The sequence below is a fragment of the Falco biarmicus genome, chromosome 9 (genome assembly GCF_023638135.1).
Source record: "Falco biarmicus isolate bFalBia1 chromosome 9, bFalBia1.pri, whole genome shotgun sequence".
Classification (NCBI taxonomy): Eukaryota; Metazoa; Chordata; class Aves; order Falconiformes; family Falconidae; genus Falco; species Falco biarmicus.
The window spans coordinates 34,474,037-34,493,787 of record NC_079296.1 but is presented as its reverse complement, the minus strand read 5'-3'; the positions used below and the strand labels follow the sequence as shown (position 1 = coordinate 34,493,787).

At 38.6% G+C, this 19,751-nt stretch overlaps 1 protein-coding gene across 8 annotated transcripts in view; it reads left to right on the top strand.

Moving 5' to 3' along the window:
• The window catches only part of PCDH15 (protocadherin related 15), a 443,438-nt gene that overhangs the window by 342,931 nt on the left and 80,756 nt on the right, over positions 1 to 19,751 (top strand). For all 8 annotated transcript variants that reach the window (XM_056352005.1, XM_056352006.1, XM_056352009.1 and 5 more), the window contains 2 exons: positions 3,798 to 3,938; positions 6,216 to 6,328. In XM_056352005.1, coding sequence (XP_056207980.1) covers positions 3,798 to 3,938; positions 6,216 to 6,328 — 254 coding nt within the window. The remainder of the gene's footprint in view (positions 1 to 3,797; positions 3,939 to 6,215; positions 6,329 to 19,751) is intronic.

The window sequence follows — 19,751 nt, the reverse complement described above, 5'->3', positions numbered from 1 at the left end:
TAACCCAATGAGATTTTTGTTTATTTAATAACAAATTACCTAGTATGTGCAGGTTTAATGATGATGATAGCTTTTAGTCTTCCAAGGAAATGTAAGGACCATTACTCTGAAACCAAATAGAGTGGATTTCAGCAGGTAATTTCCTGATAATTATAATGTGGAAGAAAAATGACTGAATCAGAGAATGCCAGGGGGAAAGTTGTATTATCAACTCCCATACACAATGATCTCTGAAATTTCTCATGTTTTTCAAGGATTTGCACTCTTTAGTGTGCATGGTGCCACAAAGTACTTTTAACTATTAACATGGTCTTTCATATATTACTTCACTAAACACCAAAACACAACTGGCACACCCAGTTCTGAATTATTAAAGGTGATGACACTGACTTGTCAGTGGCACTGGAGTGGTGTACTGCCTAATAAACCCTGCCTGGGTTGGATTTCCTTGGAGAGTTCAAAGAGGCAATGACCTCATCACTGCTGCAATTAAAATCATCTGGAGGAGCAGCTGTGCAAGTCTCCCCAGAAACTCTGTGAAAGTCTTGGTTGCATCCAAACCTGTCTCGCTTCTCTTTACATACAAGGTGTTATGTGCACAGGGGTTTACAGGGAGGAAGGCTGAGGTGGCCTGGCTGCCTTATTCTCTTACTCTTTTAGTATTAAACTTACGTATTCATTTTCATTTAACAGCTGCAAAAATGGTACCATCAATTAAATTCTTACAAGCTACCTATAGTTTTGAATTGAAATAAATATTCTTTACTGAAGGGTCACTTTCCTTGCACTGAAGTACGGTTTATTCATTGAATAGTCCTACTACTCATCAGGCATTAATGTGGCAAAATGTGACACCATGTGTTACACAGCTCTGTAACATGCATTAGCATGATTTAAAATACCTTTGCTAAATCTATTCCAGTAAAGCTTTTAGTTTAGGCTATGTATTTTGACTGAGCATTTCAGTGCAGTTTTGTTGTATCAACAATATGTTGATATGATTTAGTGACTTTAAACCACTTCTGCAGCTGTTTCTGTTGCTGATTACAAAAGTAAATTTCTTGTTTCCTTGTAGTTAGTAGCTGATATGGTAGATTGAATATATTCTCAATAACAATAGAGCTGCTTTATACCATGTTATTGAATACAGATGAAAATTACCAATTCATTATTAATGAAATTGTGGACTCTGATATTTTGTCTGTTTAGGTCAAAATATAATAGGAGGTCTAGACTGAGAGGCATTAAGAAAATGATACCATGGTGATTATGGGACCTGAGTTTCTAAGTGCTTCTCGGAATCTACTCCCAAAGTGTTTAGCAAATAACCTAATTTGAATTTTGTGCAGTGTCCCAGCTATCTGCATATTCTGGTAACACAGACTTTGGTCTGTCTAGAAACAATTATTCTGGATCAGTGTGCAAAAACCTTTCTTTCCTTTAAAGCCCTTCTTTGATGCCCCTATTTCTTACAGCTCTTTAGTACATAATTCATATTTGTACTGGCTTCACTGCTTTAGTAATCTGCTGCTACGTCACCTTTTAATCCGCAAACAGTGGATCACTATCAGTACTAGTGAAGGGGTGCTTGCTGAGAATGGAAGTAACCTGTTAAAATTTAATGTCTCCCAGACATCCTCTGTAACCGGTTGATGGTACAACTCATCTAATCTGAAAAGTGGTTGGGTAATTCCTGCCGGCAGTTAAGTGGGGTGCCAGGAATCATCCTGCCACTACCATAGAAGATCCTCCAGGTGCATGTGAGAAAGTGGCTATTGCAGTGGAGCCTGGGATGCTACCAGAGAGTGGTGGGACTGTGGAGATCCCAGGAGCAGGCATTGCCACCCATTTTGCTTTTTGGGACTTGTTAGATCACACAGGTCAATGCAAGCTGCCAGGGCCCTCTCATCTCTCTGATGTGGGAGCAGCTGTCTCTTAGGCTGTGCATACAGGCATGGTGTTACTCCATGTCCTCTGAAGGTGAACCAAATAATAACAAGGCCAATGGTTCATCTAGCATGGAGGTGTCACCAAGATCGAGTTGGCCTACGCCCTGCATCACAACTGCTTCCATAAAGTAAAAAAAAGACAGGTCATTGTCATAGGAGACTCCCTTTTGAAGGTAACGGGTGGTCCAATATACAGACCAGACCCACTTCTTAGGGAAGTCTGCTGCCTCCTTGGAGACTGGGTTAAAGATGCAAAGAGAAAGCTTCCCGGCACAGCCCTCAGTTTATTATCCGTTATTGATTTTTCAGGCAGGCAGTGATGAAGATGCAACAAGAAGTCCAAGGGTAACATGTCAGTGCTATGTTAATGGTTGAACTCAATGATCTTAAAGGTCTTTTTCAACCTGAACGATTCTGTGATTCTAAAGTTCCTCTATGGTGACTGCTGTAATGGCATCTTTGGAATATAATGGATACTTTAAGAAACTTTATTCTTCCAATAAATGTTAGTTATTTAGGCAGTTAGTGTTAAAACAGTTATATCAGGTAAGTAGATTTCTATTAGAAAATACTGTTACTGATTTGAGAAATTTGTCTATTATACCTTCTGCTGATTCCCCTTTTAATTTGGTATTTTGGGATGAATATACCTGCAGACAATTTGTGACACATGCATGCGGGTTCTGTGCTTGTTCCTTGTCATTGAAACAGGCTTTGAACAGTAGGGAGGGTTCATTACGAGGCTACTTAAAATCCATTTGCAAACCTGCATTTTCTCTTACCACTGATAGGACAAATATATTCTCCTTTTTGTTTTCTGATGTGCTTAGAGCCAGCTGTGATGTCAAATAGTAAGTGGCACTGGTAATGCTTAGCCTTCCACTGAGAGCCAGAAGCCCTCTGTTATAGGTAGGGAGGGCCACAGGTGTTGCTCCCTTCACACAAGCACTTGTGACCATCTCAGCCATGCAGTGTGGGGCAGGCTTGCCTCTTCAGTGTGAGGGCATGGTTGTGAGCTTTTAGATGGTTGCGCCCAAATTGCTAGACCTGTACAGTTCAGCCACAGAAAGAGCATGTGTTGGAATACATTTGGAAGCACCACAGGCCCTATGATCTGTGCTTTACTTCTTAGAGGTGAGGACCTTGAAATATAATTAGTTCTTCATCACTCAGCTTTGAAAAGTAAAACCTTCAGATACTAATGTTCAGGTTTTATGTAAAAAAAAACAACATTTAGACTGGGGATGGGGGGTGGGTGGGGGGTGGGGATTGCCCAGGCAATCCAGTGCTGTTTTTATTTTGTTTTGATTGTGAATGTCACATAGGCTGGCTGTCTTGTAATGCAGAATTGTAGTCTGACTTTTCAGAAAATAAGGTAGTATCTTCCCATCTTCAGCAGGAAGACATTGTAACTTTGAGGACAAGCTGAGTAAATGTTGCAGTTTTTAGAGTGTTTAGAAATTTCTTGAACTTCAAAGGAGCTTTTATAACATGTTAAAATATTTTTGGAAGGTATATTAATGAACCTTGAGCAGTGCCCCATCTTCTGTTATTTAAAAATGTCAGTAGTTATAAAACAGACCACTGCTTCTGTCTGTATTTAGGTAGACAGCTTTTTCAGCTCTCTTCTTTCCAAACCTCTGGTCCTTTTTCTTGCTGGACCTCTCAGATGTCACTGTAAGGTATTTTGGGGGAAGGCAGGAGGGATGCTTAGTAAGAAACCCAGTTATGAGGAAGACAAACACGAAGTTCTGTTTCTGATGGTCTGTTTACCAATGTTGCATTTTAATCCTTTACCAGCTACATGACGTGTAAAAATAAGCAATTTGCTTTGGTTTTGCCTTACAGGGAACACCAGCAAGTCGAGTCCGATACAAAGTAGATGTTGACCAGTTTCCTTACAGTGCCAGCATTTTTGATGTGGATGAAGACTCAGGACGTGTAGTAACTCGAGTAAACCTAAATGAAGAGCCAAGTACAGTGTTTAAGGTATTAACTCATCTAGCTATATGTTGTCAGAAAACGCCTGCATTTCATGAAATTCCTTTTACCTTCGTGCTTCTCTGTGTTGCTTTACATTGCATAGAAGGATGTGAAATTTTTATTCTGTTTGCTTCTTTACTTCATTAATTTCTTCCTGGCACATGTTCTGTGCCGTTTTGATTTTAGAAACATCTTGAATGGATGTGATTGCTACGGTTATAAGGGCAGAAGAAACAGGGAGGCACCTGAAAGAATCCTCGTTTTGTGAAAGTTACCTTGTTCATCTCTTTGTTTTCAACAGGGCTGTCAGCATAGCAATTTTGTGAAAAGTTTGTATGAATAGTGAGATATCTTGTAAAGGAAGTTATTGTGCAGTTGGATAGTTTGGGACTTCCTGTTCACAAGTGCTATAATGTAAAAATATTGGCTTTAAGGAGACTTAAATTACTGTTGTGATATTACTGTTCCTGAAGAGTCTCAAGTGTAGTTAGTGTGGAGTAAGTTATGATTTTAATCAAAACCATTGGGGCAGATCTCCCTGCTTAAATTAATGAGTGGAGGGGGTAGTTAAAAATGAAAATTAAACTGTATCGGTAATAAATAAATATATATATCTGTAATATGTGGGGGTTTATATGTAATTTTCCTACTTGGAAACTGCCAGGCTTCTGTGTATGGTCATTAAGGTATGTTTTGTTTCTTCTTCCAGTTATTTAGTTTTGAAATGAGCATTAAAGAGAGGTTTATTTGCATACTTTTCCATTATAAGGAATAAAGCTGTCCACTGTTTTCCACTTCTGAGTGTATCATCAAGTGCTACTGCAAGCTTGAGTAGCATTGTAATGCTGTCACTGTTTTAGGAACTTAGGACAGTGCTATTTTGAGTCCTTTTCAGTTTTTAACTAACATAGTAAAACTCAGAATGGAAGAGAAATATCTCTTGGTTAACATCACCAGTCTATCTTTTCTGTTGCTGCACTTTTTATTTTTACTTCTTGGTAATTATCTGGTGTGGCTGTTTTCTGAAGCTGTGATACATAACACGCAGGTGACGTACACACAGACATATGTTTCTGTATGAAGACTGCTTTATATTAGGGCAGAGGAATGGTAAAATCAGCAGAGTGTTAATTTTCAGAAAATATGGATACTAAGGGAAGAAGCACAGAAAAGACTCTAGAAATCAGTGATGTGGAGACTCTGAGTTGGTATTCTGAGTAGACCATTGGGGTGTATCTGCCACTGAATCTTCTGAGAATTTTTTCAGTCAATTTTTAACATACTCATACTTTCTGCAATTATGATATCTTGCACTGGTGTGCTCCCTAATATATTGGCTGAAAAATGCCTTCTTTTGTTTTGTCTCTTCACCAACTTATTTTGAGAATAGCTTGGACTCAGAGAAATGAGTTCAAAACTCTTATCTAGAATGAGGTGCTGACCTGCTTCATCTAGTGACCTCCTGAACTAAGGACCAATCTAGAGAGAGGGGAAACTATGGAAAACTGTCCACCCCATTTTCAGTGGCCTGGTCTCTCATCCTTTTGCTAGCAGATAGCTTACCTTTACATAAAAGCTGCAAACAGTTGAACTTATTTTTCCTAGCAGACAAGCACAGATTAAACAAATAGAAATGAGAATAGATCAGATAAGCAAAACTTTTATAATAGGCCACCTTTGAAGAACATCCTTGTTCATGTTTTAGTGTACAGAAGATCTCTTTTCTTAAGATAATTTTTTTGGGAGGCGAGGTAATGTTAATTTTTTTTTGGTTTGATATCAGACATTGCTTTTAGATACTAATGTCAGCAACACTGAATTCTTACCTAGTGCTTTTTCTGTTGGTTTTCTTTTATTGGCGGTTATAGGTGTCATTTAAATAAAAAAAAAAAAACGTGTAAATGTAGAACTGACCTACATACCATTAAAGAAGTTGAAATTGATCCTGGAGTTCTGAGTCAGGACAGTCAGTGGTTAGATGTGAAGCCGATCCCCTGGAAAATGTACTTGAAGCTAGAAGTGTGTTTTGGAGGGGTTGTTTGCAGCAGACTGTTGTATTTGAATTCCAGTTTGCTGTGTTTCTGTGAATTTTCTAGCAGATTGTTCAACTTGTGGATGGCTGTCACCTTTTTCACTATGTTTTGTTCTTACACAAGGTATGATCTGCAGTGAAAGAAAATCTCATCTGACTTGTTAGACCCTGAAAATGCAAGAATTGTTGCAAGCCAACATAAAAAATGTTCTTGCCTATACTGAGAGTGTAATTTTCTATATTGTTTATAGCTAGTGGTCATTGCATATGATGATGGGGATCCTGTGAAGTTTAACACCACTACTGTAGAAATTGCTGTACTTCAGCCTTCAGTAATTCCACGGTTTACGCAGGATGAATACAGGTAAAACATTTATTTATTCACATTACAACTGTCATTTTTAAAGTTGAAATAAATTCCTGTTTGAATGCTAGCCTGAGATACATGGGCTACAAAAACACTCTATGGTCGGTATGAAACTGCTTCCCCTGCACATACTGCAACTTTTGTACCTTCTGCTATTCACTTTGGCTCACGGAAGGAAACGACACAAAAATAAGATCCGAACCAAAGCACCAAAAACCTTGCGTACTTAAGTGCTGATAGCATATATACTGATGTTAACTCTTCTTTAGTAAATTAATTGGATGCCGCTCTGAGGAGTACGTAGTCAGCACTCAAGTCCACCAGAAGCACGACTGTGTGAAATAGCATACAGAACATCTTTGCAGCACTTCTGTGACAAAGTGAGGGTGGCAAAATACTTGAGTTGCTTGTTTCTCCTAGCCACAAGATATTTGGCATCCAGCCATTCCCTAATTGTGTCAGATAGTGGTGCAATATTACTGTCTTAACAGGTTGTCTCCAACTGAAAAGATCTGGGCTGTAGTTGAGAATGACAGTGAGGAGAGATTTGTTTGAAATTATCCTCTTGGAAGCTGTTGAAAATGTCAGTCATGTGGATAAACAAAAAATTGCATGCATTGAAATTGTAGCTGGGATCACCAGGACTCTAGGTTAAGTTTCCTACAGTCTGTTTTGATCCTGTACACCATTCATGTGGAACACAAGAGAATTCAAACTTAACCTCTTTGACATTAGAAGTGCAGATGATAGTTATTATTACTACAGAGTCACGATTTGATAAAGTTTACCCTCTGACAATTTAATAAAATCAACACCATTTTCTTAAAATTAAGTTAAAAAAAAAAAAAAGTGGTTCACAGGCTGATTAGCTTGTTAAATTTTGTTACAGAGAATGTGTTCGTAAACATAAAAGAAGTTTGACAACCATACAAAAATAGGAAGTGGTAGGATCAATGCAGCCTGCCTCACGGTATCAAGAAGTTACAGCCTTGCTGCAATATGTGCTCTTGTTTCCAATGTAGAAACATGATAAGTATCAAAATATAATGGGGTTTGTAGATACATTTTCAAAACAAAGTACTGTAAGAAATCCAAAACCAGAAACTGAATGAAATATTATTGGTTTCAGTAGACCATAATGAATGGACTTGCTCAGATGTTTTGAGTTTAGACAAAAATTCATTATGTGCATTCTGGTTTTCCTCATGATTACAGTATTAGCATTTTGAGACAATACATTAAAGAAATGAAAAATAGCAATATACTGCCAGTCTTCTACTAATTTTGTATTTAATCTTAAAACAAGTATGAAATCTGAAGCAATAGTGCAAAATTGTAAACCTATAATGATAGTGCAAATTATAATCCTTTGCTGAAGGATTTTTCTTGAGAGAAATTATCCCTGCAGCTCACTGTATTTTATTAGCTGTCTTCAAATGTATGAACTACAGTTTGGTTAATGTAGCAAAATGTAGTCCTTTAAATAAAAATGTTTCCATTTGTTACTGTAATTTCAGATGTCATGTGAGCACATGCAATTTCTGTATAATATTTAAAGCCATTCTGTAGTACGTTTAACCTTCTGTGTTACTATTTTCAAGAAAAATGTGAACAGGTCCTATATGCTTAGCTGTGAGGAAAAGAAAAATGCGTAGCTATGTTTTAACAGAAGGGCATGAAAATATGATACTCTCCAAGATAGTCCACATTTTGGGTAGATTACAAAAGCTGATGTACCTAGCCTCAGGAGCCAGTCAGGGAGCTGGAGCTGCTAAAGAGGCTCTTCACCGCTAGGTGCATAGGTAGTAACGCACTTTGTTTCCTTTTTCTTTTATAACTTTATTCCAAATGACCTTCACCTTTAAGGAGCTTGCCCTTGACTCTCATCTGGTGACAAGTATGTAATCCCAAGCAGTGTTTTGGAAGAGGCCACAATGTAGCCACAGTGCTAGACCACTTCAGGTCAAACCCAGCAGAGTCAGGCCGCAGCAGTACTGTAAGCACAGTGTGGTCCACCCCTGCATTGTAGAAGAGGTGTCTTCCAGTTCTTACATCACCCAACACAGTGCCTTTGCAGGACTGTGAGAAGAGACTCTCAGGTTCAGGAGCACAGGCAGAGTTTGTGTTGCCTTCTGAAAAGTGAACTGACCTCAGACTTCCTGAGGCCACCTTGAGCTCCAGTTTTATTCCAGGAAACGGGACCTTTATTTCACTACAATGAAGAAAGCTTACAGTAAAAAGTGGTTCATATCCTGCAATACCCTAGGTGACAACTGAATAACCCACATTATCTTCTCCTCCTTGCAAACTCATCAGGGTTAGCTGAAGAGGCTACTTTCCAAAGAAATAACGATGCGCCATTCTTCATAAATTCTCTGATGCACACAGTCATAAAAAAACCCTTTAAATCTTTTGAGGGCAGCAAAGGCAGTTAGTCATTTTCTTCAACATCAGAAATTAAATGAAAACAACCCCATAACTTTCTGATTCAGCTCTGAAACTCTCTCAAACATTTTGGAGCAGGACTAGTTTTAATTCCTAAGATTCTGAGAGATTGTCACACTCTGCAAACACACTTTGTATTTGGTTTCTTGACAGTGATGCAAGCTGAAACTGGCAGGTTTCATATAACCTTATTTTTCAGTTGACATAGTATCTCTTCAGGGTAAATGTCAGCACAGAGTAATGGTGCTGCTTGCAAAATGATAAACTGTTGGATGTAGCTACTAGAATTTCTGAAGGTTTGAGAATTAGTGGCTTTTGAGTGGATTAGTATTGATCTTTCCTTGCATAATTATCATAATTGGGATCATTCCAGCATTTTCTAGCTGGTTACAAACTTCATTTCTGTGTGTTTAGAAAAAGGTTACAGTTGAAAAGTTTTACAGAATAAAACTGCCTGCACAGTTGCAGTATGTATTACAAATCAGAAATAAATAAATAAATAAAAAAAAAATAGGAGGGGGGGACCAGATGGCATGATCAAAAAGGCATAGCTGCATTAGGCAGACAAGGAGATAAAAGTGCAACTTTGCCTTGAGCTTTTGGTCTGGCAGCTCTCTGCTCTGTCAGAAGTACATCAGTGCATTAGGGTCTCTGCTTGGAGTCCTGTCCATAATAAGGGAGGCTTTGATTGATTATTATCCATGTCTTAAAGTGACTTCCACAGGAGGCAGCCAGAGATTTGCATTTTACTCACTGGCTGTCCCTCTACATTATTACATAACCGGGGGCAAATTAATTAGCCTCTCCCCCGCCCACCCTTCAGCTAAGAGCTCTGAGAACTGTAAAATACAACATGGAGCAGTTGCTTTATGACAGATGAGTGATAGAATATAGTTCCTTCCTAAAGACTGATATAGATGACCACTAAAGGACATCAGAAAGATATCTGCTGCAACCAGTCAGCTCTTCTGGTGGAAGCTAGCAAGTCATGGTCAAGCGTCCCAGTAGCCTGGGTGCAGCATGCTTTAGGACATTCTTCCTCCACACGCTCACACCCTGTTAGAAGCAAAGCAGCATCAGCCAGCAGGTCTGCATGATCTGGTCCAGCAGCTTGTGAAGATGCCACCCCAGGGGCTTTCAGGCCATTAATGTAGTTAATAAGGGCCAGATGATCCATGCCTACTGCTCCTTGCATGTCACCGTCTTCTAGGGACACCAATACACTGCAGCTCCCACACGTCTCTCTAGTGCATCCTTAGATGTAAGCCTAACTCGCTTGACTGCATTTCAGCTGGTACTGGAGGCTATCGCAGTGCTCCTAGACTGGATCTTTGTTCTGATGCCAAAGAGTTTAACTGCGTTAGCGATGTGGATACTTCTGTACTTGGATCTTTGTCTGTCCTTGTCATGGATATTAAATACAACTTTGAGAGAGCTGAAAGTAGCAATGCCTGCTAAATAAAGTGTTATCCAAACCAAGCATTGTTTGCTTGTTCTGTAAAAGATGGTAAGTGTGAAGAGGAAAAAATCAAAAAGAATCAAAGGCCTATAACATACAGACATTTATTTCTAGATGGCTAGTCCAACTCTGAGCCAACTTGACCTTTTGCTGCCAGGGAAGGACACTGCTGCTGATGCTCTTCTTGCTGCATCTGTCTGGGGCGGTTGGCAGTCAGATGTTCCTGGTTCTCCAAAACACTGGCGGCAGAGGGGGAGGCACAGGCACCAAGCCTAGCATGTGGTGCGGTTGTCAGCGGTGTACAGACAAGGCCTGAGCTGCTTCTTCCACTGCCTCTCTCCAGCTGAAGTGTCAGCCTGGAGAGCAAGGGCCTGGGGGGGCTGTGCACAGCAAGGTGATGAAGAAAGGGGTGCCAGCACACAGTGTGAGACTTTCTGCATCACAACCCAAAACAGGCTGTGGCCGTTTCCACAGTTTATTAAGGTGTTTAATGCTGACTTCGATATTCTGCTTAGTGCTGGTGAAACAGCCAAAACAGCCATGTCTCTGACAATAAATCACATGCTTGGGAGAATGAAATCAGCTGTTTTGGGTGCTTCTTTCCCAATCTGTTATTTCTCTTGCTTTGGCAGCTCCACCCAGATCACCTCTTGATTGAACCCCAGAGCAAGTAATTGATCCAGAAGTTTCCATTTCTTCCAAACAAGTAATGGCAGCACTTTCACTTCTTAGTTAACAGATCATAATTAGTAGCGCTATGAAACAGTGAAGACCAGATGTGAAGTGAACCTCAGATGAATTAGGTTGGTTTTTTTTAGCAAGCCTGTCTTCTTTATGAGGACATTCTCATTTTAAAAAAGTAAAAGTTCAAAGGGACTTGGGATCTTTTTCTTGTTTTGTTAATTAATAAATATCACATCCCTGCAACTAGAAGGTCATTCCTAACAGCAATGTGCTTCTGTAGCAGGAAATGAAATGTTAACTGAAAGCAGCATCATTGGTTCCAAATTATTGCCTGTGGGCACATTAAGCAGGTGTTCAGCCATTTCACAGCAGGAAAAGGAAAATACTGGAAACTTCTAGCTTCTGTTAGTATTGCATTATAGGTCCCAAACCTGTTCGGAAAGGTGTGTCCAGTTGTATGGTAATCTGAAGTTTGGTTCCAACTTATGAGGAAATATGTGAAGCTGTGAATTTGAGGCTATTACTTGGTGTGAATGTGGTGTGACATTTATTTCTCTAGCAGCAACAACATTGAAATGTGTTCAGGTTAGAAAGTGAGATTTTCTGACATGTGGACCTCTTGCTCGCTCAGTAGAATATATGATGTAATCTTTTCCACTTAATTAAATCCACCAATGCTGGAGGCAGATACCATCCAAGCAAATAGCTACGTATAAATAAATGATTTTATGAAACAAAATTATGGAGGCATATCAGCAGTCAATTGGAAGTATTATTTAAAAGAGGCTTTTCCCAGTTCTTTGGTTTGCTGCTGTTCAGTCAAAGTTATTCTCATTGTGAAATAGGAAATGGGGAATCCTGTACAGCGGCATTGAGGGTAGGAGTATCATTTCATGTCTGAAATCTCTCTAATTTGGTGCCTACTTCAACAAGGTGCACAGAACAGCATCCACTGTGTTGTGAAAGTCTTGAGACCTCGTTGGAGTAATTGTGCTTTTTTTATCATGAGTATCCTTCTAATTCAGTCATTGAACTTTACGATGCGTGAAAGAAAAATAAAAGTATTAAGAGAAATGAGTTCTTTCAGGGACAGGAACTGGTTAACCTATACATGTCTTAGAAAATCAGGAGTGTTAAATTTCTGTAAAGCAATGAGGACAACAGCTGAGAATGCCCTTTGTTCAAACCAAGGGTAGAACGGGGCAAAAAATCCAAACCAGATACACCAGGGATTTGGAGGGGAGAGGAACAGTTTTGCGTTGTAGGCAGCTGAGGTTTCAAAAGCTATTTTCTTACTGTTTTACTTACTTGTCTCTGACATGTTGCTTTGAGAAGTAATTTGAGAATTCATAACTTGTTTCCTGTAAGTAAAATGGCATTATTCAGGGCATCAAGATTCTTTGTAAATGAAACAATGTGCTAAGTGCCAGGATATAAACTTCTGCCTTAGATGCAGTTGGTTTTTCATCAGGCTGCTTGTGAGCTGTTTTCTTTAAGCCTCTGTTTACTTAAGTTTTCTTTTTTTCCTTCCTATTAGAGCTCACTGCTGTTTTAAGCAGTGCTCAGTTAGGGGGTCATTCCCCCTAACAGGAGTGCACAGGGGTTTAGTTTTGTCCCTTAAAAGTGTTTTGTTTAGTGATGGTAGATTTAGAGCATTCATTTGGGTAATCCTTTTCCCAGGATGTCCCAGTCTTACCACTTCTGCTCTCACATTTTCCATAATGGAATTTACAGTTACATACCATGAATGAAAGATGTGAAAAAGAGTGAAATACTACCGGCAGCATTTTTTGAAGCAGCATTTCTGAAGTGGGGGGGAATAACCAATGTTTTCCTCAAACGGAAGCTAAAGCAATGATGCATAGATTCCATCATGCATTTTTAATTTGCCTCACATGTCAGTGAGTGAAGCGGCTTGGCTTCAGGAAGATTCAGAATCATAGAATCATTCAGGTTGGAAAAGAGCATTGAGATCATCAAGTCCAACTGTTAATCCGGGACTGCCAAGGCCATCGCTAAACAATGTCACTAAGCACCACATCTGTGTGTTTTTGAAATACTTCCAGGGATGGCCATTCCACCAGCTCCCTGAGCAGCCTGGTCCAATGCTTCACCACCCTTCCAGTGGAGACATGTTTTCCTAATATCCAATGTAAACCTGCCCTGGTGTAACTTGAGGCCATTTCCTCTTGTGCTGTTGCTTGTTATCCGGGAGAAGAGACCGACCCCCACCTGCCTACAGCCTCTGTCAGGCAGCTGTAGAGTCTCCTGAGTCTCCTCTCCAGACTAAACAATGCCAGATGTGGAGGTTCACACAGATACCTGTGATTTTGCCTTTGGAATTGATGTTTTATGGTGGTATTCTTCTGGTACTTAGTTGGTTTGTAGTAAAGCAAGTAAGAAAGCATACTTCAGCATGTAGTTATAGAAGTTAGGAAATTAACTTACTTATACAGCAGATACTGAAGTGTGGTTTGCCATTGAAAAAATTGTGAATGAGTTAACAGACGATTACAGTGTAGTAGAAGGATCACCGTTTTTTCCCAGTTTTCCTTGTTTTAGTAGTGCTACCTTGCGCTTTTGTTAAATTTGTTAAGAACATTTACTTCTTTTTATCAAATGAGAAAGAAATTCTAACTTGATGTATTTGTTTTTTCAATGAAATACTGTGGTGAAATTAATCTAGTTGCATATTACCTGGTTGTACCAAAAGAGGTAAGCACAGGGTCCAGGTATGTGCAGGTATTCTGCCTTGCTGTGCTTGGTGAGGACGAGGGTCAGAGCTTTCAACACCATGTTGCAGTTTAATGAAATGTAGAACCAAGTCATTCTGGGAATGTGAATATGGGATAGAAATAATACAACTGTAGTATTAAACCCTATTGGCTTTTGGCAGTGTGTTATGGGAGCGTAAAGCCACAGCATTATCTGTGGTCTTAGAACTGATCCTATCAGTGACTGTCTGACCAGTTCTGGCATGTGAGTGTGCCCTACATTGTACTTAATGGGAATTTTTTCTTTTCCTTTTTTTGCTTCTATAGTAATCCTGACAGAAATTTTCATGTCTTCATGTCCTTAGGAATTTAGGAAGATTGGTAGGATAACACAAACACATTACGCCTGATGACAGAGAGTGCATGGGAACAAAATCTGACATTTGGTTTAAAAGCTAATGGGTAGTGACAGGGGTGTACTGTAACAATGTCCAGACTCCCCTGTCGTCTGTTTCAGAGATAAATACCATGAAAAGGTCAGAATGCCTTGAACCAATTTGAGAATTGAGACAGGTGAAGATACTAAGTGCGGTAAGGAATACATGATCCTTTTCAGGACACTTTGAAGGTAAACTGCTTGAAAAATACATCTAATTAAGAATATTTTCCAGGAAAAAAAAAAAGGAAAAAAAAAAAAAGCACTGCCTCTGACAAACTGTTCAGATTGTTACAGTTGCACTTACTGGAAACTGAAAATTCAAGAAATTGATCAATTATTGCTCTAAAATATGGCTAGGTCCTTCTTTTGAGCAAATACAGGAAGTTGAGATAGTCTAAATGTGTTGTTGAAAGGATTAAAAGAGCTACCATCATGATGTTTACTTCTTGCTTTCTTGTTTCTTCTTTTGTTTTGCTGCACCAAAGTTAGAACTTAGTTTGCTGCACACAAGTTAGAAACCTGTACATTTTTTTCACAATTCTAAAAATTTGAGCTGCATAGCCAGACCAATATTTACGTGTTTCTGTTCATAGAGCTTTTATTAGCTAGCTTAGTTTCCATATAACTTCACTGTTAGCTCACTTGATTTTAGACTCTCTAGTGCTCTGTCTACACTTGACTTTTCTCCAGAAAAATACGTAAGCTCAGGGTTTTTTAATGGCTTACATAGCTTCTATGTAATGCAAAGCATCAGACAGACAAAAAAACAAACGAAACGCTTCCCATGAGGAGTCAGATGAAAAGAATCTGTGCAGGAATGTGTTTGCTGCTCACAAATATGTTTTAGATAGAAGATTGAATGAGTTGAGGTAAAATGCCCTAGAAAGTTAAAAGTAGCCAAGGCAAAAACACTTCCAGAAGCTGTAATGTGAGAGAAGGTAGGCAGACAATTTTACCAGGAGAGGTCCAAATGACATTGTAATCAAGTTGAGCTAAGAATCCTAGTATAATTGAGCAACAAAAAAACCCTATTTAAATTCTGAGGTATATTTTTGGACCTCCATGAACTAAATAATATAATCCACAAAACAGAGTAGACTGAAGTGTCTTAATACAGAGTAAATATACATCACACTATCAAACTTCAGCACTAAACTAGGTTTTCAATTTATTATTTGGTTTGCTGGTTTAAAATTTTTAAAAAAATCATGTTTTTGAAGATATAAAAGTTTCACAGTGAATTTAAAGCATATTTGATATCAGGCAAGTTGAAAAATAGGTGAGAGTCTGACATGTTTAGCAGAGGGGAAAAAAGAAGAGAGGAAAAGTTAAAATTTTACTTTGGATGTTAAAAATAGTTATGCTCTGCAATGTATGTGGTATGAGTTCAGCCTCCATTTCCCCCACTGATTGAGATACAGCAAATTAAAAGATATCCTTTTACAATTTGTACCCTTTTTCAGTGTTGTTGTGTATAAATAATGACTTTATTTCAGTCCTGTTATTCTTTTAGTTTGGGGTTGATTTCTGGGTTTTTTGAGAAGCAAACACATTTTGTGGTATGGTTTCATTCTGAAGCAGTGAGCAATGCAATAGAGGCCACAAAGAAATACAGGCAAATCTAAAACTTGTTCAGGGTAACTAAATCAGAAGAGTGGGACAGAAGACATATTATTGAACATCTATTTTGTCAATTTTAAATTACTTTGTCCTTCCCAAATCCGAGGCCATTGGATAGCAATCTTATCTCAGCATGGCACAAAGTGATTGAGGCTGCTCCTTTTTTACACTTTGCTGCCTTCGTGCCCTCTTTTACCATCACAGCTTGTCAGAAAGGGTTTGGGCAGGTTGGGAGGCTTCACGCCGAGTCCAGGCATCCTACAGTGTCTTTGTTGCACTGCAGGAGTGGGGGCCCCTCCTGGTATCCATCCCATCCTGGATGCTGACAAGATACCATTTAATATTTCTGTGAAAACATTAAAGTGAAGATCAACTGACCTAAATTGCACATGGCTGTGACCGTTACAAAAAAATACCTTGTGAATGAACGCAATATTGGTATAGAAATACATTTATTTTTTCATGGTCAAAAGATGTTTGTGCAAAGGAAAGTGTTCAGGAGGAAAGATTAAGATTGTGGATAAGACTGAGTTGCAACTGAGGTGGCTTAAGTGTGTGTTAATTGCTGTTAATCCCATTTCACCCCGAGATTTATGAGGTGCAAGTGGATTATCATGTTAATGCACGGCCCTTCTTACATTCAGTGACTGTATGTATGTGGATACCCATGCATGTAAGTATTGGAGACATATATTTGAAATCACATATTTGAGAAGGTGTTTTGTTCAAAAGCTCTGGAAGTAAACATTTCATTTAAAATATTTCAGATAAGTCAGCACTGGACAGTAAGGCAATGCTGTGCTAGTCCCATGCAGGTGAGAGTGATAGAAACATACTGTCAGGTACAGTCAGAGCCTGTGGCTGGCAGGGTAATGAGTGTATCAATAAGGTATTGCAAACATCATCAAACAGAAACACCTTCAGATGCTCTGAATCCTGATTGTGTGTTGAAGTCACAGCAGTACCCTTCCTTTTCACTGTGCTGTCGGTTTTCTAAGCCTTTGTTGAGTGGCTTGGACTGGATTGCACTTCTTTGCTAGTGTCGTGTTTTCTCACAAAAATAACTGGCCTTTATTACCCAGTAATGCAAAATTATTGCATAAAAAATGCCCTCGTCTGTCCCCTAAAATGGCTTCAAATTATATGTCTACCACTTAAAAAAAAAAAAAAGAAAGAAAGAAAAAAGGCACTGTTGTACATCTTACTCATTCAAAAATTGGAAAATAATGAACTTTTCCCCAAAGAAAGCTTAATAGACCTTGTAGTAGAAGATAAAGAACAGTATATTGTCAGCTGCATACCATTGTCTTTTGCCGCTTCACTTCTCTACGGTTCAGCAAATGTTCTTAAGAGACCAACTGTATGTTTTAATTCAGCTGAAGCATTACCTCTGTTGAACCTGATCACCTTAGTTAAATCAGGGAAATGAAATCAATGCGATTACTGTGGTGGTTTTCTGTCCGCTCCCTCTATAGGCTCTCATAGCAAACACAACAGCACTTGCTAATTGATATTGATTTGTCAACTCACTGAATTCAGCTATGTCAGAGGGGAAGTTACAAGGCCATTTCCATTAAAATAACATACTGAAAGTGTGCTTCAGATGCAATGTGGGGTTTGTGTATACACAGTCATGAGTTTTTTTTGTTCAAATTATATGCCTTCAGAAGAAAAAGAAAACAACATAATATATAACGCATCATAAAAAGGTTCTTTATTTTCCTCAGTGGCCTGCATCTCTGACCTCATCAAAATAGCTACAGCTTGAAATGCTCTCAGATGTTACAGCCTTTTTTTCCTGTCTCTAAGATTAACCTTTGCATTTGTAAAATGCACATTAATAAGCTTTTATAGCACTAGTTTTGCAGCTTAATAAATCAGGTAGCAATAATGAATATAATTTCTACTGCTGATAGCACACTTGAGGGAGAAGAATGGGAGCCAGAGTGATCTGCTTTGTGCATGTGTGTGTGAGTAAAAGTGAATTTATCATCTTTTTCTGCAGAAAAGTCAGGTCAGTGTTTCAGTACAGTCACTATTACATGACCCAGTGTGGCTCAGCTTGGAACAGGATTTTCTCCCTGTTATTTGTACAGTGGCAGAACTAGGGATGCTCAGATGAATTGCTATACCTCACCATGTTAAGTGAGATACAGGGTTTTAATTTGACAAACTGGGCCCTCCACAGAAAGCAAAACAAAACAAGTAAATAAAACAATGGAAGATGTTACAAGGAGGGAAGGAAGAATGGATGTACCTTAGCCCTATGAGCCACAGATACGGTTTGCCTTTGGCATCTTTATTACAGGTAGTGTAATCAGGAGCATCAGCAGTCAAGCAGCAGTCCAGTGCCCTAATTGGATTAAGCTGAGAGCAAGAACTCTTTAAGGATTAAGGGAAGAGCAAGAGAAGTATAACCCTTAAGGCAAAGTAAGGGAGCAGTCTGAGAAACAAGGGTCATGGTGAAGGCAGTCTGAATAGCAACTCAAGGGAAGAGTTAGAAGTATAGGTAAACTTCTACCAGTGTTCATGTAGGCAGAAGGCAGTTGCTGCAGAAAGCCACAAAGCACGAAGGCAAGTCCATCATCTCCAGGGCAAGAGGTTGTGTAACAGGCATCATGACCCAAGTTACCCAGGTCTCTCTTTTTTTTCTTTTCTCCTTTTTTCTTTCTCTCTCTTTTTTTTTTTTTTTTTTTTAAGCAATAATGAATAATTCACCAGCTGAAGTTTTTTAACTTAATTATGTATATTCAGTGTAATTATCTAGAACTTTTTCTAGGATGTTTGAACCACCAACGTTCATCCCAAAGAAAATGTTTGTAAGACAGAGATTGAGGGCAGATCGTTGGTCTCTTGGTGTGTAATGGCAAAGTTTTGGGTTCAATAGTTAGGACTGCAACCTGGGATTCCAGCTTCCTGCCCTTAGAATGGGAAAATGTGGTATGGGGTAGAGTATTTGAAGAATAGCTGGACGATGGAAGAGGGAATTCATAAAATATTCTCTGAAACAAAAGCAGGTATAGGTTATATCCAGAATGTTAAAGGTCAGTGCGCAACTGAAATACTCCTTAAAGTCTACTCCTATTTAGGAGCCTATCTCAGCATAACCTCATCTGTCTTTTATTGTGTATTTTTGAGTGTAATTTTTTAAAAATTAAAAATATCTGGATAATGCTAGTTTTAATAAAGATGCATCTGCATTTATGGATGAGTGGGAAAACTGCCTTTCAAATTTATTTGTTCACAGGCATGAATAGTTTTAATCATTAATTCAGCCTTTACGTGCTGTGATGAAAACTGGAACCATTTGATTTGAGATGACCTCAAGTGTCTCACTTCTTCATGTTGAAATTGTTTATATTGCTGTTTTAAAGACATTAGCACAGACTGTTCATTTTGAAGTAGTTACAGTTTCCTTGAAGAAACAGCATCTCAAAATGTTACTCATCACATTGTCTGAGGAGATAGCAGTTGAACAACAGAAGAGAAAGACTGAAGTAATTCTTTTCTGCATTTCAGGAGGAAACTCAGTATTTATACATGATGAAACTATGCTGAATATGAAATGCTCGGTTTTCAGTTTTGGTAGGGTATGCAGAACGTGAGATACCGATGTATTAGTAGTGTAATCTTTTTTCTTTCTCTTTCTCTACACAAATCAGTGCTCAGTGAATCAGAAACTATTTACTGAATGCTTAAAAGATATGTATGTATGTATATCTGGGTTGCAGTTGATTTCCTGAAAAGCTTTTAGTACTGAAATGGGTTGGCAGGAAAATTTTTTGATCTTTCTGAAGGGCAGAAATTCCTGTGGAGGTGGCTTTAAAGTGCTTGTTATTTAAATTATTTTTACCATGAATGACATGCATGCGTTTCTGATAGATTACTGGGTTTTCTTAGTAGAGGTGTTATAAAAGAACTGTTATGTTCTAAATTTTACTTGCAATTTATCAGTCTGTGGTGGTTCTTGTGTTTCTCTTATTTTCTACTCATTATTCCATGATTTTCCATTTCTCATATCAAAGAACTATTATATCCTTATATTGTCACATCTTGACA